The sequence below is a fragment of the Ictalurus furcatus genome, chromosome 26, assembly GCF_023375685.1.
Source record: "Ictalurus furcatus strain D&B chromosome 26, Billie_1.0, whole genome shotgun sequence".
NCBI classification, from domain to species: Eukaryota; Metazoa; Chordata; class Actinopteri; order Siluriformes; family Ictaluridae; genus Ictalurus; species Ictalurus furcatus.
This window is the reverse complement of record NC_071280.1, coordinates 9,367,669-9,388,220: the sequence shown is the minus strand read 5'-3', so window position 1 is coordinate 9,388,220 and position 20,552 is coordinate 9,367,669. Positions and strand designations below refer to the sequence as shown.

Genomic DNA, 20,552 nt, shown 5'->3' with positions numbered 1-20,552 from the left:
ATACACTAGACTCTTATTAAATGTTCATTTCAATGTTTGCCATTTTCTCATTCATATTTCATCGCATTGTTTTTTTTTATTCTTAATTTTTCTCTTGCTTTTATGATACATATTATTACATTTGGTAGCAAAGGAAAAAAAATGCTCTCTGCATCTTTAGTCCACATTTTATATCCTCCAGTTTTCTTCAAGTGCTTGTATTTAAAACATCTTGGATGCTTATACTCAAGACAGATCTGGCAACCTCAGAGGCAGGAACTACAAACAGGTCGTGTAAGTGCTGCATATAACATATTGACATGATATTTTTTAATTTTAGGACTGAATACGGCACCCTGTAGCTAATTCATACCATTTTCCTATCATATCCATGTCTGCATCTTCTAAGGAAACCTTTACGCTGGGTTTCTGCTCCACCAATTTTCCCACGAGGGACCTAAAGTGTATTTAAAGTCCTGATTTGTCTTTATCTGTGCATCATAAAACAGCATAGCGAGGTATATCACAAGGTCAATAGTAAGCCTTTGGTGAAGAGCATTTAGCTGGGATTCCCTGAACTTTGCTAATTCCACTCTGCTCATTTTCAAGTCCTTGAACTGTGAATCGCTGTATGCACTATACCCTCCAAATATCAGCTACAATCCTGTAACTGAGCAACCAGTGTCAACTCTGACACTATGTTTTCTCTTTGCTCAGAGTGTGACTGCATCTGAGATGCACCCAATGTTCATGTTTAAGGATTTAAACACTGTTACTGCACAATCTCAGTCTCTCTTTGAATCTCTTGCTAGAGAACTGACTAACACAGCTTCTATCTCTTCTCAGCTGCCAGAATTGATATAACATTGATTGAGTCAATGGGCATTTACCCAATAGAGGCTAGATTTCAGTTTTCCTTAATTAAAGCCAGTCAGCAGGGCTTAGATTTGCAATAAAGTATGTCGCATGCCTTATTAAACTAGCTAACCATGCTTGCTGCAATTTTATGCCAATTAGCCAGTTTATTTATTCTCTTTGCCAAAATGTAAGAGTCACATTACTTGCTTGGTGAGTAGTGTTGCAAAAAGTATGCAATGTTCACTTTTCAATATTGTGATATGGAAAATGATTTAAAATGCTCATTTTCAATGCTTTCATTATTTATTGTCTGTATTGAAACAGGTTAACACTATGCTGACATGATATGTCTATAGACACAGTGAATTCTAATGATTTATCTGAAGCCAAAAAAATATGTAGTCTCCTTTTTTTTTAAATTTGATAAACCAGAAATGAGGTTTTATATCAAAATTATGAATCAATAACATTTTAAGCAACCCCGTGGGAAATACATTTTTGTTTGTTGGTGACTGTTGATTTTGGGTTTTTCCTTCACAGCTCTCACAACGTTTCTGTCATCAGCTGCTGTTGTTTTTCTTGGCTGGCCCAATTGATGTCTGGTTGTTAGTACACCAGTGGTTTCTTTCTTTTTCAGGAAATTCTAAATTGTTATATCGGCTATGCTCAATGTTTATGCAATGGCTCTAATAGATTTTCCCTCTTTTCTCAGCTACAAAATGGCTTGCATTTCTCCCATAGATATCTCTTTGGTCTTCATGTTGGCTTATCCTTTTTAACAACAAATGTAGTCTTCACAGGTGAAACTGGAGGCTCAAACCAAGAGTAAACATTCAGCGCTATTAATAGTTTGAACAAACTATTAGGGCACACCTGGGAAAAAAAAGAATCACGGTTGATCACTGTTCTAAGTTGTGTAACACCTCTAGTTGTAAATATCATCATCTTTTGATCTCAAACCCAAATGTCTTCAGTGTATCGCAAAAACAAAAAACAAAATGTCCCTGTTGTTTCAATACTTTCAGAGAAGACTGTAGCTACATTTACACAAGACTGACATGATTAGAACTATCTATTCTGTAAACAAAGCTCATCTGTACAGTGCAGATTGCACACATTTTAGAGTTCTGTATACATCTTTATTTGTCTCTTTCCCTAAACCTATCTCCCTGCTTTGCTTCAATGTAGTCTGTGTTAATGGAGCAATTTCCAATTGTAATTCCTGGTAAGGGAAATCTTACTTGGCCAGAAAAATACTTTCTGATTGTGATACTCTACTTGATATCAGGAGTGAAAGTGAAATTTTATTATGAGACTCATATTTGTAAGTACTTCTCAGATTACATGGCCTTAGTTAATTCACAAGAACTTTCAAAAGCCAAATAAAGGTAAAAGAATAGAATAGAAATAATCCACCAATCCATTTTCTGCACCGCTTATCCTATACAGGGTTGCGGGGAGCCTGGAGCCTATTCCAGTGGACTTGGGGTACAAGGTGGGGGACACTGTGGACCCATCACAGAGCACAATCGCACACACACTCATACACCCGTTCACACACTACAGACAATTTGGAAATGCCAATCAATGCATACAATGTGCATGTCTTTGGACTGGGGGAGGAAAACATGCAAACTCAGGGTGGAGACATGATTCTAACCCCCAACCCCGGAGGTGCAAGGCAAACGTGCTCCTCACTAAGCCTAAAAAATAGAATGGGATAAAGACAGAAAGAATGAATAAATAAAGAAGGAATGGGAACATTATGAATTAAGATTAAGGAAAAGATTAATCTAGGGGTTAAACACATTTTCTTATTAATTAATTCATAAAATGAATCAAAATCCCATTCTCATTAGAATTCTAGTCAGTTGACTATGGTTGATATACTGCAGCCAATTACTGAACTTCCCGTGCTGAAACAAAGACCATTAACACTGCAATATGCCACTGAGTATGTGAAACAGATGTCTCCCTCCTCACTTTGCTGTTTTATGTTTTTGCCCTATTCATTTAACTTGTGTCCCTAACGTGATTGTGAATTTATACACCAAATTCGCCGCACATCTGTGACTGTGCTAGTGAGACCGGGCAAAGTTTCCATTGTTTTCAACAGGGTGTTGGCAAAGGCAGGGTATGTAATACATCACTCTCGTTACATGCAGATGTTCAGAAGCCCAACACTTTGGTGCATGATGCTGATATTAAATACCTAATAAGTGGAGAGTATGGACATGCATCAGTGTTTTTATGTGCGCTCTCGCTCTCCTTTCCTATCTCCGGGAGTGTGTTTTATAGTTTTAATCAGGACTCCAATGTTATGGCTGGAAGGCACTAGCCTACAGTAATATTTCTCTCACACTAATTCTCTTATATTTTCTAAAATTACACTACAGCAACACAAAAGTAAAATGTTCCTAAACAGTATGTAATGAGCAGTTGGAATAAGAAAGTTGTTGTTTTTTTTGTTGTTTTTTTTTTAACAGAAATGTTGTTGTTTAACAGGCTTAACAAATATCTACATACAAGCACCATTTGAATGGAAAGACTCAAAATTACAGCATAATGCAAAGGCACCCATGTGCTATAACTACAAAACAATTCACAGAGCTGAACATTATAGAAAATATTGATAAAGTGTAATCAATATGTGTAACTAACATTTGTATATGTTAATAAAATACAATCAAGATGTCTAACCAACATTTCGAATTATTACTTAAGCATAATCTAATAATCAATATTATTTAACAAGCATAATCTCTCTATATAATCAATATTTAGAAACATAATCTGAATCAATAGAACACTTTTTAATCAAGTTATAGTCTAAGTGTGTATTGAGTTAGATGAATACTGTGTCTTACTGTACAATAATTGTTTTTCTTTATCAGCCTGCACCTTTCTGCACAGCAATAAATTGGTATTAGACATTTGCTGAAAACTGCTTTTGTAAGTAAACAACCTTGAGGCCCAATACCAATTACCCAGTTAGACTAGAGCCTCAGGAAGGGAGGTAGATATCAGCTAGGACGGCAGATAGAAACAGACAGAAGCTCATTGAGACATAAGAAGGGAGTGTTGGTCAGAGATAAACAAAAAACAAAGCCTTTGTCCGAGTGAAACCTTTTTTTAAAAAGAAACCTTGTCCTCATAAAACAACTAACTGCGCATGCTCCACAAATTTAAGATAATATATAGACATGAATTAATTGTGGTGAAGAAGATTGGTCTGTTTTTAATGAGAAAAGGTAAAACCCTGCCTAAGATGAATTCGCTGTCGAGAAAGGTATGAAAAGGGTTGTGTGTGTTTGCATAATTTAGTCTCACATTATTTTCTCAATAAAGTTTAATTACTTTTTGACATCTATAAACCCTCAGTCTCTGAAGTTTTTTGTTAGGTTGGAAAGATTGTTTTCCACGAGAGCATGTGTGTATTTTTGGCTGTAGAAGTTCTGTGTATTTCAGAAAGTGATCATGATGATGATGACAAAATTGTGGTCATTATGAAACATTCCTGGAAAATAGGCTTCAGTGGTTCTTTGGATAGTTAGTTTCTTAGCTTCCTAAAGGGGTTCTACTTGAAATCCTCTCATAGCAAAACACTCAGCTGGTTCCTCCAGAGGGACAGGCTGAAGAAGCCTCGGGGATTCTAGATTTGATCTTTCTGCTTCTTTTTCTTCTTAGATTTCATGCTGCTTTTGACAAGTGGACATTCATAGATAAACGTTACCTTTTTCCCCCTCATACAAATACCATGTATGGTGTTTTTCAATACCACTGATGTGCAGTGAAATGGTAATAATGGCAGCATGGCCTCATGCTTACAATTTAATAACAATTTGCTCGACTTAATTTGGATGAAAAGTGAAGGTTACGTTGAGCGTAAGTGTCCATTGTTTGTGTAAATCAGAATGGAATTCATCCGTACTGCCATACCTCATTCAAATGCTTACAAGTTTCACATGAGATCAATACAAAATGCTTTTCAGATAATTAAGGTGCATATGACAGAGGTACACATTTCCTCAGTTATCTACATGTTCTTTTGCAGTGTTGAGTCATTGCCACATTTATATACAATCCAACCAACCAAAAGATGCTTCATTACCAATGAGGTTCATGAGGTCAACCTCACTGGGATTTTTATTCTATAATGACATGCTTTTTCAAACTCCTACACGCAAGACTTCCTTAAAAAGAGTTCTACTTGGAATATTTTCTGAAAAGGAAATCTCTCTGTTATAAGGTTCTATATATATCTTAAGAAAAAAAAAAGAAGGGTGCTAAATGGAACCATTATTTCTAAAATAAATAAATAAATAAATACACAATAACAACATACACTCATTTATATCATTTGGTAGCATATTGGTTTTCTTTTTTTTTTAGATTTTCTATACGATTTTTTTAATATAAAATGCTTTTTAATAAAACAATATACTGTAATAAAGGATTTGATTAGTATTTTTGGCATGTGTTTCAATGTCAATGTCCCATGCGCATTACATTTCAGAACTTCACTGATTGCATTGCACGTGCAACGTAAGACATTCACGGACAAACTGAGCTGCCGGTGTGCTACAGTAGTTCATCTCATGGAGACAATTGGGGGGTTTGCAATTACACAGCAAACTCCAAAATTGTTGAATGGGACCAGCAGAAATCATATGACTCCAATAATGCAGATTTTGAAGATTAAAGGCAGTCCACAGCTGGAATAAAAGATTGTGTTGTCATTATTTGACAGAAGGATTTTGATACTAGATACAATATTTGGGTTTTAGCAAGAAACCATGTTCTTCGGATGGAAATCACCACTGTACTCAAAAAAAAAAGTACTGGCAATCAAAACCACACGTCACACAATGAGCATTGATACATTTTGTCTTTTTACTTTAAGACGCTCGTTGATGCAAGAAGGAAAGAACACAGGCTCTCAAAACCTGAAAACCAGTACAGACTCTGCCCTGCTTCATGGACATTTCATGGAACGACCAACAACATTTTGCTGGATAGCACACACTTGCGGGGGGGGGGGGGGGGGGGGGGGTTTGGTTTCTCAATGGTTCACTGGTTGATTGATGGTTCTTTGGAAATGGGTCACACTTTCACTGTATAGTTTCACACACAACATTTCCCCAAAGAATTCCTTTTAGGATGATCTATACAGAACCTTTTTTTTTAAGCATTGGGTATTACGTTTACAAAACTGGATAATTAGTGGATCCTTACGCATGCCTCATGCAATGCACTGATTTAAAGAATGAGCATCGGAATATTTGTGAAAGACAAGCAGCATACTTTTCATATCAATCTGCCATATCATGAAGTCAAAGGAAAGAAGCTCACCTTTAGATCGTGTGACTTGAAGTTTGGTTAATTCTGACGCATTGCTACAGGTGGCGTTCATTTCCACGGTGGAGCGGTTTAATGGAGAATCTATTGGAGCTTTTGCGCACTCCCACAGTGTGCCATGACTTTCATTCATTCTAGGGAAATCCATATTCACCCGGGTGTGTATTTAAAAAAAATAAAAAATAATAATAATCCAGACTAGAACGTTAGAATCTATAACTGACTTACCCTAAGCAGAAAATTACGCTGGGTGTAAATTATTCAGATGCGCCTGACTTTGCAAAAAATAAAAAAATTAAAAATTAAATAAAAATAGAAAAGAAAAGAAAAAAAACGCGCAGCCTGTATTTTAATATTCAGTACTAATGCAGAGAGATTCAGTAATGCGAAGTCGATGTATGAATGGTGGACTACGTGGACACAATCTCGAACTTCTTCGCACTGTGTCTGTGCGCAAAGTGCCGTGGCTGAGAGGCTTAAAGCGCTGCTGAACACAGAGGATGTTCCCTCAGTGTGCTGTTGGGGAGGGTCAGAAGCGCGTGCGTGCGTGCGTGCGTGGAGGGGGAATCTCGACACTAGAAAGGGATGCACCATTTGGAATGATGGAATGGTCCGTTGTCAGGAGATCCCACTAGTCTCACAGTAGATTGGGGATTTTTTTTGTTTTTTTGTTTTGTTTATTTGTTGTTGGTATTTTTTTGGAAGGCTTTTAAGAGGTCTGTGTCGCCCTCCAAAGGACAGAATGGGAAGAAGAAGAAGAAGAAGAAGAAGAAGAAGAAGAAGAGAACAAAACAATAGAAACCATCACAGAAATTCTAATTCCACTACAAATAGGCTACCATTACAATCCATTAACATTATGTAGTAGGATATATTAAGGATATAGGTCCTTAATGTTATCCACTAGACATAACATGCCACCAGTAGAGTAAATTACAAGTAGAGACCCACATGGACCAATACAGTTTCCATCAAAGCCAAAACAATTCCCATTAAAACCATTACAAATTATGTGAGGTTTTCAATTGTTGTTGTTTTGTTTTTTGTTTTTTTTTTTGGGGGGGGGGGGGGGGGGTGGTTCTACAGTGGGAAGACCTATGCGGAAGTCTCAACCTGAAAAAGTTTGCACACCTTTACTTTTATACTGATAAAAACCAACGAGACGTTGAAAGAGTGGCTTTGGGTTTAATTGGTGCAATATTTAGACAAAGATGGGGAAACATCATATAGAGTAGACAGAGGTACACAAACCTGTCTTTATTTATTTATTTATTTATTTACCAAAACATATATCTGTGCAGATACACTCACTGTCTCATTCTCTCCCTACTTTATCCTGACCAGGGTCATGGTGGATCTGGAGCCTATCCCAGGAGTACTGGGTGAGTTGAGAATTCACACAGAATGGGATGCCAGTTCATTCACACTTACCCATAATTTATTTTAGCCAATCCATCTACTGCCATGGTTTTGGGAGTTGGGATGAAACTGGAGAACTTGAAGGAAACATGTGGACATAGGTGGCACAGGAACTTCACACAGACAGTAACCAGATCTCAGGATCAAACCAGTGGATACAAAGGGGTGACAAATGAATGGAAAAACTGGTGTCTTTGTTATGTTGTAGGGGGTATACCATGCCCTCCACTGATATTGGCATCCTCGATAAATATGAGCAAAGAAGACTGTGAAAAAATTTATTTATTGTTTAACCTTTTGATCTTTTCTTTAAAAAATTCACAAAATATTCTGCTCTCAGAGATATCAAGCAATTTCAAACACAACACAGGTTTATTAAAAAAAAAAAAATCTTTGTTAAATATAGGTGTGCAACAATTATTGGCACCCTTTTAGTCAGTACTTTATGCTACCTCCCTTTCCCAAGATAACAGCTCTGAGTCTTCTCCTATAATGCCTGATGAGGTTGGAGAATACATGGCAAGGAATCTGAGAACATTCCTCCATACAGAATCTCTCCAGATCCTTCAAACGCTGGTGGACTCTCCTCTTCAGTTCATCCCACAGTTTTCCTGTGTTTTTCAAGTCAGGGAACTGGGATGGCCATGGCAGGACCTTGATTTTGTGGTCACTAAACCATTTTTGTGTTGATGTTGATGTATGTTTTGGATCATTGTCCTGCAGGAAGATCCAACCAATTTTTCACAACCTTCTTTGCTCATATTTACCAAGTGTGCCAATATTAGTGGAGGGCACTGTAGATTTATTTTGCTGGCCTGATTTGGGTCCACTTGTCTGCTTAAAGTGAATAGTCACTGCAAATCAATGCAATGTTATTAATCACCTTCTGATGAAACATTTAACTAGTCTAGTAGGAGTGGTCTCTTCCAGGGTGACTCCGGCCCCATCCAGAGGCCACAAGGGCTCACTGAATGGTTTGATAAGTTTGATAGTACTCTGAATCATATACTATGGCCACCAGATCTTAGCCTAATTGAACACTTATGGGAGATTTTGGAGTGATGTGTTTAAAAGCGCTCTCCACAACCATCATCAAAACACAAATTGAGGGAATACCATTGTGTTCATCATTCCAGTTAATTTACAGAGACTTGTAGAATCTGTTCCAAGGTGCACTGAAGCTGTTCAAGACACTTTATGTTGTTTTTGATTGGTTTTATTTTGTTACCCACTTGTACTGCCTTGTACAATATGTGAAAACTTCACCACAAAGAACAAAAAAATGTGAAAAGATTTTTAAAAAATCACTGGAAGGGATGTGAGTCCCAAATGGCTCCTACTACATATAGTTTGGAATATACATATGGTGTTAAAGCAATTATTTTATAGACCATTATTCATTATTCTCAAGGTAGTGTATGTTTACAGTCAGCCCCACAGTGAACAGGCAAGAAAATAAGCAAAAATTCAAACACTCATAGGAATATCATTATAAAAAAAATATTTTAAAATAAATGCAAACAAATGATCATTCTTGGAAAAATTCACAAATTCCTACAGTTGCAATCAAAATTATTCAACCCCCATTGCAAATCAGGGTTATTGTCAAAATTTACAGACTTTCAGCTTTTTGCAATGAACAAATCAAACAAAAGCAATTTAAATAGTTAATAATCCTTGGTTATCTCTGAACTTTTAACAAGATAATGACCCAAAACATTAATCCAAATAAAAACTAAAATACAGAAAAGATTGCAGGACAAAATTTTTACAGGATATTTGGGGGGGGGGGGGGTCGGGGCTAAGTAGCATTGTACTTAAAACTGTTTAAGACTGCATGGTCATTTTTTTCAGGGTGCCAATATTTCTGGTGTAGGGAGCCACATACAATTAAATAGATATTAATTAACAAGCTAGTTTTTAGGTAAGTTTATTATCTACAAAATGCATCAATGACTGAAGCAATACAACAAGACACAAATAGAAAACTACGTAAAAACCTTTAGCCTATAGCTTTGCTACAGTTTCTGCACAAGTAAGGGTGTGAGAATAAAAGAATAAAAGATTGGTTAGTGCAGCATTTACAATTGCTGCACTGCATATTTTAATGTTCTCTTTGCTCCAGCACACCTGACTAAACTCATCAACTAATTAATAAACTGTTCACTTTATGCGTTTCTAACAAGTGGATTAGAGCAGGAAAAACACAACCAAATGTGCAGTGCATGGGAAATTAGTTTGAGATGAGTCTTGGATTTAAACAGATGTTCCTTTAGTTGGAAGCTTCTTGCTGACTGCTGTGCCATTGGTGGTGTCGTTGTACCAGCTGTGGTGTGTTGGGTGATGGATGCCTTGCTTCTTCCTCCGTGTTCGTGGCTTCATGTTCATGTAGTCATGTGTGGACATGTCCTCTCTTTTCAGACGGAACTGGAAGCCAAGCACATTCTGTTATTCTGAACCTACCAGTGAACTTACTATGCATTTGATATTTGTGCATTTATATCAGTATAATTTATAGATTTAACAAAGGTTAAGGTTCATTTAAATTAGCGCTATGTACTGAACTTCAAACAGATAAAAAATATGAAATGATTTTTAGTGATACAGCCTTAATTTATTTAACACTGGTATACCAGTATGAAAACTATTACTATTACACTACTATTGCTACTACTACTACTACTAATCATCATCATCATAATCATCATCATCATCATCATCATCATTCTTTTAGAAATAACATTTGACAATCGAAATGAAGAAATAATGGCAGTTATGCTCCCCATTGTTCTCCTTTATATACCTACTACTGCTTTCACTGATGATGATAATAATAATAATAATAAGAAGAAGAAGAAGTAGAAGAAGAAGAATCATCATCATATTATTATTATTATTATTATTATTATTATTATTATTATTATTAATGCATTAATTATTTTTAAAATAACATTTGGCAATATGAATACATAAATGCATTCTCCTTTTATATACCTACTACTGCTAGCACGTCTACTTCTGCTACTACTACTACTACTAATACTAATAATAATAATAATAATAATAATAATAATAATAATACAACTAACAATCATTATCATTATTATTATTGTTATTATTATTGTTGTTGTTGTTATTATTGTTAGTAGTAGTAGTAGTTGAATAATAATAATAATAATAATAATAATAATAATAATAATAATAATAATAATAATCATTATTATTATCATTATTATTACTGGTATCATTATTATAATTATTTATTAATGTACTAATTATTTTAACAGTAACATTTGACAATAGAATTAAATGCATTCTCCTTTTATATACCTACTACTGCTGCCACCAATAATAATAATAATAATAATAATAATAATAATAATAATAATAATAATAATAATACGTAACAATTATAATAATAAATAACAATTATAATTATAATAATAGAAATAACAATCATTATTATTATTATTATTATTAGTAGTAGTAGTAGTAGTAGTAGTAGTAGTAGCATCATCATCAGTAGTATGTATATAAAAGGAGAATAACAGGGAGCCCAACTGCCATTATTTCTTATTCATTTACAATTACGTAAATCATTTGTCACTCACTCTCAGTGATAATGCAATGCATGTGATAATCAGGCAATATACACTCAGAATCCCGAACCCTACCCATAGGGGCAGATGATTGGCAGAAGGATCCATTCTTTGGCTGTTCTGCACACACCCATGGTCTACAAACAAGAAATAAGTCTTGTTGGCGCATTAGCAGTTTACATAGTATTTCTATCATTTTTGCTTTCAGTAGTGATGTTGAAATGATCTAAATATGCAATACTAATCAACTGAGAAAGAGAAAATGTCATTTTCTACACACTTTCAACGATCACGATGGTCTGAGGTTCCTCTTGTATGGTGACCATGGGAGGGGGGTAGGACTTTTCAGCCGTGCATGTGTACAAGGCCATTGCATCCATAGTCACATTGTAAAGGAGAAAATGAGTGGTGTTGTCATCTTTTACAGAGTGATACATTGTGCTGCCTAGGGGTTCTGGGCTGCTCTTATGTGAGGCATTCACATACTTGACGGTGGCAGTAATATTTTGTCCCTTGTGCAACTTGAACGTCATCTCCACAGCTGTAAACATGGGACAGGGCACGGAGACATTGCTGTGGACTGTTACACGCTGAATTTTTGGGACATTGTCTGGAATAAAAGGGAAAAAAGGAGTCATGATACTTGGAAAGGCAGTTGTGCAATTGGTTCATTTCTTTGATGCCTGCTTGTATCATTGAGAGAGTCCTAACTAAGAATTTTTAGTTATGTTTTGTTACGTTTTTGTGAAACTGCAGCTATAAAGTTAATTGTCTCCTCTTATTAAAGAAAAAAAAATGTTTCCCATACGCCAAAGAATTACCACAAACCAACAGTTTCCTGTGTCCTTGAAACAGTTCTCTTTTCGCAGATTCTTTAGAACAAAAACCATTTTGATATTGCTGACTTTTTCCGGAAACTAGACGTGTCTAGAAATATAAAAATGTCCCCCATGAAGAACATTTAAGAGAATTTAAAAAACCAGAAGAACCCCCCCCCCCCCCCCCACACACACCCTGCTAAAGAAACAAAACGCTGCTGATATGCCAATACATTTCTTTCCACATGTCAGAGTTGTTCCAAAACAGTCTCTCTCTATCTCTCTCTCTCTCTCTCACCTTATTCACTATTTTGTTTACAGACTGTAGATATGGTGGAGAAATATTGTCACTGAAGTAGAACAAAGACGCACGAGAAGAATGTGAGGAAAGCCTGAATCATCGGCTCTCGGAAACTCTTTGACACTCCCTCATACTGAAATCACAATCTTACGTTAACCTTAACTGAACCTTCTTCACACATTCTAAATGATGAAAAAGATGAATGTTGTTTAAATTTGTATATCTTCTGCCATAAAGTGCTTAGGAATCTGTAGTGAAGTTTTTTTTGTTGTTTTTTTAAAAAAAAATGTTTATTAAATTTAACCATGTAACACGCACAGCAGTTATAATAATAGCATACATCAACCTCAAGAAACAGACCAAGCCACGCAGCTTTACAACAATATTAAGTATGTTAAAGTGGCTATAAGAAGGAAAATGGCATCTTTATCAAGAAAATTCCCTCTATGTGAAACTAACGGCATCCAGCTATCGTTGCAGTGGCTCCCATTTTGTTTTTCTAAAACAGTGAAGTATGTTTTAAAGCTAAAAAAAAACAAAAAAAAAAACAAAAAAAAAAAAAACATTTCAATTCATAAAACACTTCTAGTAGCAGGTTTATGTTTGAGTGCTTGTTTTGTTTGTATTTACATGATATATACAGTATGCATATTTATATCCACATTACAGATTTGAAAAGAATAAAGTCCTAAGATGTCTTTAGCCACCTGTACCTGTGATATAGTAATGGAGGGCTTTCGAACTCACCTTGCCACTGGCACTGTTTCTCAGGGAGGGCACAGCTGAAGAGGAAAAGGGGCAGAAGGGTCGCCAAAAGCCAGGAAGTCTTCATCTTCTGTTATGCACTTGCAAGAAGAGACTGCAGTGCACCTGTTTGCTCAAACAAATGTGGCACTGCTAAACCTGCACTTCTATTTGCTCGAGACCGATGATAACGTATGAGTACTCCTATTATTCAGTAACCCGAATAAACACCAGTGTTTCCCCTCTATGAACTCTGAGCTTATCACGTTAGCAGTTGGAGTTAAGCTGTACCATAATGCACTAAGAGAGCTTACAGTCTCTCTTTTTTTTTTTTTTAAAGTGAAACAATACATGCACAAACCACACTGTGACAGCGAAGGCACATCCCCAAATAGTGTGCAGGAAGTTTCCGTTCTTTTGCATGTTGTGTGTCAAAAATGAAGCATCACAGTGCAGTGTTTCTACACTGTTATAAAGGATGTTACTGTCAAAATTAAGCAGAGACCCTTGGGGGGTTACCTTGTATATTAAGTGGGTGGCTGAGTCACTTGCTCTTGCTAAGGTACTGTATAAACCCAAGGTGATTAAAGAAAGCCATGATGTGTTATATAATGACAAGTTACTCTGTACGTATTAAATCATATTAAATGTTCATGTTGTTGACTGCTATGGAAGCCAAAGACAAGAATGATCAACATCATATATTGTAATTGTCAGGCAGAGATAATTAAAAAGAATTTTATCAATAAAAACCCTAGTGTATTTCAGTGAACACGGCAGATAATTTTTTAATCTTATCATGTGCAGGAAGCAACGGGAAGAAAGCAGTGAGGCAAAAGTCAGGTGTGGTGCACTTAATAATAAGCAAACTCTATGTTTTTTGTTTGTTTGTTTGTTTGTTTGTTTAGTTTTTTTTACTGAAGCAAATGTAATTACTGTGAGATGTAAATGCAAACCTTTCATGTGCCGTGTCTTTGCCTCTTTAGTGAATTGCCTTTTTTTTTTGAGTGATTTGTTTGATGGCTGCTTTAGCTGAAAAAACAGCTGTATCAAGGGACTTTCTAAATTTTGTCACCCCTACATTCTAGATAGCATTACTTGTGAACATTGAATGAGTAATACATTTTGAATGAAATGTAAATAAGGGTATAGTAAATCTGAGAAAGTTCTGATGTAAGATTTATAGTTGGCTGAGAAGTAAGACATTTAGGACGGCAGGTCTTTGTTACAAAAAAAAAAGCTTTACCTTATTCAGCCTAGTCACATCACGTATAGGAAAGTATAAAAAGCCTAACCAATTTAACCCGTATGTTGTATTCGAGTCAAATAAATGATAAAAAATTATTATTTAAATTTTCCTGGACCCTTAAAACATTATATATATATATATATATATATATATATATATATATATATATATATATATATATATATATATATATATATTATCACCTTTATTACTTATTGTTGCAGTACACATTTTAAGCAACTCCATTCCTTGTCATTATCACAAGATTTACATTTTTTGGAATGTTTTAGGGCGAACAATCCTCACTTTTTACAAATTAGAATAAAATTACAAAAGTATTATAAATTTATTCAGGTTAAAAGGTCAAATGTAAAGTGCACTTAAACAACAAAACTTCACTTGCTTCACTTGTAAACGGCATTATGAGGCAAAATGAACAGTGCCACAGAGTAAAAATAACTAAATAAATAAATCAATGCAAAATTTTTATTTCCAAACCTAACCAGACTTAGCCTGTTCCACCTGCGTGTGTTCTTACACAGTATATATGACACAGTGGCATGTGCCGTGCAAATGTCTTTGCTGCATTTCTTGCACGTTCTAGTTTTTACATCCCTTGTGGTACAGAGCTGGGGTTCGAATCATAACCGGGGTTGCCACGTGTCAGCTAAATTACCAGTCCATCTACATGTCAAAAACTGCACAAACAAACCTGAAACTAGCCTTTTCCTGCATTGGAAAAGGGAGACTATTTCTCCTTGCATGGGAAACAAGTTCATTATGGTGTTCTGTAATAATACAGTATGGAGACTCCATAATCCCCCTTTCCTCTCCCTATCTTTATCATATATCTTACAACAGAAATAGTTCTGTACACCACAGATACACTGTCCGCACTTACTTGTTCCTTTTGTTTACCATATCCTATGTTTGTGGAAACTGATAAGATTTCATTCCAATAATTTGCTTTAAAACAGATGAAACTGGCTTTAACCTAACCACCCACAGACCTGCTTTTTCCAACCTCAATCTAGTTCCAAAACTAGTCCAATTTAGTGTAAAAAAACCACACTGATTGACAAACTTGCCAATTATGGATATAATGCAATGCTACCTTCTGTATCTACTTCAGTATGTATTTAGTGCTCCAAATATCTGTATCTGATTCAATATTTGGATTTGAATCCAAAGAGTGAGTGGCCTAAACCAGAAGTTTTAAAAAAAAAAAAATTATAAAAATTATATTAAACATGAGCCCTACCAATATGCCCTCAGAAACACAGGAATACACTGAAAATCCCCGAGAGGTAGAAATGCCAACACTGTCATCAAGTCTGGTTCTGACAGTTTCTCAACCTCAACTGCATCACTCGAGTTCATAATTCCTCTTAACTAGAAATATGCACATGCCTTTAAAAAAAAACCCCGCTTATATAGTTATTTTGGTTTGTATCTACTTGCGATATTTTCTAATAAATGTAGTTGGTTTTATTTCCCAAAATACATATACAAACTAGTAGCCTAATTTCAACCACCACAGACCCTGACCAAGAACTTACTAAGGATGCTCTAAATACCTCATGCAGCTCTGAAAATAGTGTTTGTTCATATCTGACCATCAGAATCCATCCACTCATGCAACATTTCTAATAACCTGATGACCTCCTATTTGTACCTGCATTTGTATCTGTTTCAATCACATTTTCAGTTCACTCCAAAAAATGTATTCCTATTTGGTTATATCACTATTATCAATGCGTCTCAAGTATCTCCATGGCACTAAACTAAACAACAGCCCTCTACACGGTTTCATTCGGCATGAACAATATCCCAGATATGCCTGCTGTACATTAGTATGATGCATTGATAAGAGAGACGAGAGATTAAGGACATGTTCCTAGCAGAGAAAATCAAATGAGAGTTCTTTCTTAACTTTTTTTTTTCATGTTGTATATTTTCAGTATTTGGAAAACAGATATTGAAGATATAAAACAAAGATTGGTGGAGAAAATGTAGCAATATAATAAATACATTATCAGTATAATAAGTTGTTATACTGTACACGTTTAGGTTTTACATTTATTATACTGATAGTTTATTTACATTATTGTCATGATTCCCCCTTGAAGCAGTGTGCTCTAAGCGCGAATGCGCGAGCACCTGCTTTTCCATTGTTGACAGTAGTGACATCTGGACACGTGTTTTGTTTATGTTTCTGTCATGTCTCCTCCCTGTTCTGTCATTGGCTATTGTTTCACGTGTGTCTGAATTGCCCTCAGCCGTCAGCTATTACGACGCTGAGTAGGTTTGTATATATACCGCGCGCCTCCCAGCACACAGCGCGGAATATTAGATAGAATAGCATAGAGAAGTTAAGTTTTGACTCGATTCGTTACCATAGTTATTCATAGTCCTAGTTTATGTCCATGTTAGGTTCCTTGTTAAAGTTAGTTAGGTTAAACATTAGATTTAGTCCACGCTGGTTTCTCCGCTACCAGTCCCTCGCTATTGTTTGTTTCATGTTTGGTATATCGACCCTGTATCCCATGACCGCGACTTTGATCCCTGCCTTGTCCAGTTTATGCCTGTTTGCCGATCGTCTGACCTTTGCATGTTTTGGATCACGTTGTGGATTTGTCTGCATGTCTCTCTTTTAAAATAAACAACTGTTCATACTGCAATTGCATCCGTGCTATCTCCGCTCCGTCACGATGCGTGACAATTATTATAAATGTTATCACCTAATAGTTGAATAGTCCTGTTCTACTTTCAGAGCCAAGGGTATTGGTGTTAATTAATAGAAATAATAATATTTAAAAAAAAAAAAAAAAAAAAAAAAAAGGAATAGCTTTAGATCATGACTGAACTTGGTATGGTGGCTAAAAATATGGGCACTATGCTCTCTAGCACTCTAGATAATGTTACCCCTATCAAATTAAAAAAGGTAAGAGAGAAACATTCTGCAATGTGGTACAACAGTCATACTCATGCTCTCAAGAGAGCAACTGGTAATCTTGAGCACAAATGGAAAAAGTCCAATCTAGAGGTTTTTTGAATTGCCTGGAAGGACAGTATATCTAGCTATAGACAGGCTCTAAAAGCTGCTAGGGCAGATTATCTATGCTAACTCGTAGAAAGTAACCAAAGAAAATCCTAGTTTTTTTTTTTTCAATGCAATATTTAGATTAACAAATAATAAGACGTCGCCCAAACTGAATATTCCAACACAGTTTAGTAGTAATGACTTCATGGATTTCTTCACTGAGAAAATTGAATGCATCAGGAATATAATTGGAAATGTACAACCAACAGCAGCATCACAGGTTTTAGCCTCTAATATCATCTCCCAAGTACAACTGCAGTCCTTTACCGCTATTGGACAGGAAGAGTTTACAAAACTTATCAACACATCAAAATCAACCACATGTATTCTAGATCCCATATCCACTAATTTAATGAGAGTTGCTTCCTGTAGTAGGAGAGCCACTTCTCAATATTATTAGCTCATCATTATCTCTAGGTCACGTTACAAAAACATTTAAGCTGGTGGTTATTACACCTCTCATTAAGAAACCACAACTAGATCCCAGTAAACTAGAAAATTACAGAACAACCTCAAACCTTCCATTTATGTCGAAAATATTAGAAAAAGTTGTGTCTGCTCAATTATGCTCCTTTTTGCAGAATAATGGTGTCTTTGAAGAATTTTAATCAGGTTTCAGTCCCCATCACAGCACAGAGACTGCACTTGTAAAAATGACAAATGACACTTCTCGCATCTGACCAATGCTGCATTTCACTACTTGTTCTACTTGATCTTAGTGCTGCGTTTGACCCCATAGATCATGACATACTCTTAGATTGATTACAAAACTACATTGGTATTCAGGGACAGGCATTAAAATGGTTTAGATCCTACCTGTCTGACTGCTACCAATTTGTTTGTTTAAATGATGAACTTTCTAACATAACGGTAGTAAAGTATGGTGTTCTGCAAGGATCAGTGTTAGGCCCCCTGCTGTTTCCTTAATACATGCCCCTGCCCCTTGGAAATATTAATAGAAAACACAGGATTAATTTCCATTGTTATGCTGATGATACTCAGCTATATATTTCTACAAGACCAGATGAAATATCTACATTTTCCACGTTAACAGAATATGTTAAAGACATTAAAGACTGGATGACTAGTAATTTTCTTTTACTAAATTCTGATAAAACAGAGATAGTGTTAATTGGACCAAAAATCTGTACACAAAAGCTCTTAGAATAGAATATATATTTAGAAGGATGTACAGTTACTTCAACCACTAGAGTTAAAGACCTGGGTGTTTTATAAGACAGAAACCTGTCATTTGAAAATCATATTTCCCAGGTAAAAAAAACAGCCTTCTTCCACCTTAGAAATATTGCCAAGCTACATAACATCTTATCTGTTTCTGACACAGAAAAACTAGTTCATGCATTCATGACCTCAAGCCTAGATTATTGTGATCGCACTGCTAGATAATATGAACACATTACCCCAATTTTATCATCTCTACACTGGTTACCTGTTCAGTTCTGTATCGATTATAAAATACTGCTACTCATCTATAAAGCCCTAAACGGCCATGCTCTTTTATATTTAACCAATCTTTTGTCACGTTACAATCCTTAATGCTCTTTAAGGTTGCAAAACTCTGGAATTTTCAAAGCCTACCAGAGGAGGTAGAGCTTTTTCACATTAAACTAAACTCTTGAATAGCCTTCCTGATAATGTTTGGGGTTCGGACACTCTCTCAGTTTAAATCTAGATTAAAAACACATTTCTTTAACCTAGCATTCACATAACGCATCCCATAACCTTGTTATGCAGTCATCTCTGGTAAAACAATAACAATTGCGCATGGTAATCAGTGAATGTGCCAGCTCCAGCTCAGAACCAGACTCTATGAAGATTCCAGATGATGCCAACGAATGCGAAGACTTTGGATAATACCAACGCTCTACACGTGTTGCTCCTGTGATAGCAGTGGGCTTGAACCGTTCTGCTCTCTGGGCTGGTCTGGACCGTCCTGATGCTCTGCTTCTGGAGTTCTTGTCACTCGGAGTCCAGTCACTGTAGCTGAGGATGGCCCCATATGGACAGCCTAGGGACACTCAGAAGCTGTGGAGATGGCATTGGACTGCAACCGATGAGGTCTTTTTGCACCCGGGTCTCCATCAGTGGACAGTGCATGTTTTCAGCAGAACAGACTTCATGTTGAGACTGTGGTGAATCTCCTGATTACACAGCTGCACTTTTGTTTTATCATGTAGCACACAGTTATGGGAGGGATTTATTTATAATTACACTATAAATAATTGTCACCCAGATTCCCAGATGGGTTCCCTTTTGAGTCTGGTTCCTCTCATGGTTTATTCCTCATATCATCTCTGGGAGCTTTTCCCTGCCACCGTCGCCATCGCCTTTGGCTTGCTCATTAGATTCAAATTTATCAATTTAAAATTTAAATTGGAAGTTTATATATTTCTGTAAAGCTGCTTTGTGACAATGTCAATTGCAAAAAGCGCTATACAAATAAAACTGAATTGAATTGAATTGAAGTGAACAAAAATGCTGATGTGGCCCGGCTCTATGGTTTAACCAAGTAAAGAGACAGAAGGTGAGGAACGTGAAGAATGTAGGTCACGTGGAAGACAGAAGCTGTGGAATCTGTGAGATCATTCAACTCTAACAATACCCTCTGTGCTTATCATACTGCAGAATTGACGAAATCAGCGGTTTGATGAAACGGCTCATATTTCAAGGAAATGACAGTTGACTTTTCAGAGAACGAATGTAAATAAATGATAATCAGAGGAGGTTCTGCAGCTTCCAGCACACTTGTGTAGGAGGGCTTTCAGCTGAGACTTCACATTACATTTCCTGTTTTCACTGTTAACATCTTGATCAAGTTGCAGATTGCACGGTGCAAGATTTCGTGGTGAACTCCTACACACAGCTTGCAGTGATGGGCTTTAAAGCAGAAGAGAGTATGCTTAAAGAGACACCCTTAGCCTTAATTATGAATGAGTCTAGAAGTAGAACAAGTGCATTGCGGTTTTCTAAAATCCGATTTGGTTTTAACTAAATAAAGATCTGGTTTCAGACCCCCATACGTAAAGACGCCCCCTCAGTTATTTTCCTGTTTTAACCACATGTGGGTCTACACTTCCCTTTACTATATTTAATTTATCGCTGA

The 20,552-nt window shown here is 36.1% G+C and overlaps 2 protein-coding genes across 3 annotated transcripts in view; both read right to left on the bottom strand.

Moving 5' to 3' along the window:
- The window catches only part of cckbra (cholecystokinin B receptor a), a 28,674-nt gene extending 22,032 nt beyond the window's left edge, over positions 1-6,642 (bottom strand). The window contains exon 1 of the mRNA XM_053615805.1: positions 6,190-6,642. Coding sequence (XP_053471780.1) covers positions 6,190-6,343 — 154 coding nt within the window. The 5' untranslated portion in view covers positions 6,344-6,642. The remainder of the gene's footprint in view (positions 1-6,189) is intronic.
- Positions 6,643-8,442: 1,800 nt separating this feature from the next.
- si:dkey-1h24.6 (T-cell-specific surface glycoprotein CD28) lies at positions 8,443-13,398 on the bottom strand. 2 transcript variants are annotated; one of them, XM_053616197.1, is made up of 5 exons: positions 13,080-13,398; positions 11,494-11,823; positions 11,289-11,350; positions 9,326-10,041; positions 8,443-9,290 (listed from the first exon to the last, which is right to left on the bottom strand). In XM_053616197.1, the coding sequence occupies exons 1-4, from the start codon at positions 13,162-13,164 to the stop codon at positions 9,871-9,873; spliced, it is 648 nt and encodes a 215-aa protein (XP_053472172.1). In that variant the 5' UTR covers positions 13,165-13,398; the 3' UTR covers positions 8,443-9,290; positions 9,326-9,870. The 2 variants fall into 2 exon arrangements, with proteins under 2 accessions (XP_053472172.1, XP_053472171.1); XM_053616196.1 differs by having other exon boundaries at positions 11,226-11,350; positions 13,080-13,396.
- Positions 13,399-20,552: the final 7,154 nt, after the last annotated feature.

Excerpts from the sequence above, each read along its gene's own strand:
- si:dkey-1h24.6 (XM_053616196.1), bottom strand. The coding sequence starts at position 13,164 with ATGAAGACTTCCTGGCTTTTGGCGACCCTTCTGCCCCTTTTCCTCTTC. Across the intron at positions 11,351-11,493 it reads GACCATCGTGATCGTTGAAA|ACCATGGGTGTGTGCAGAAC; the intron begins GTGTGTAGAAAA and ends TCTTGTTTGTAG. Across the intron at positions 10,042-11,225 it reads GCATTGCATTATCACTGAGA|TTCCGTCTGAAAAGAGAGGA; the intron begins GTGAGTGACAAA and ends CTTGGCTTCCAG.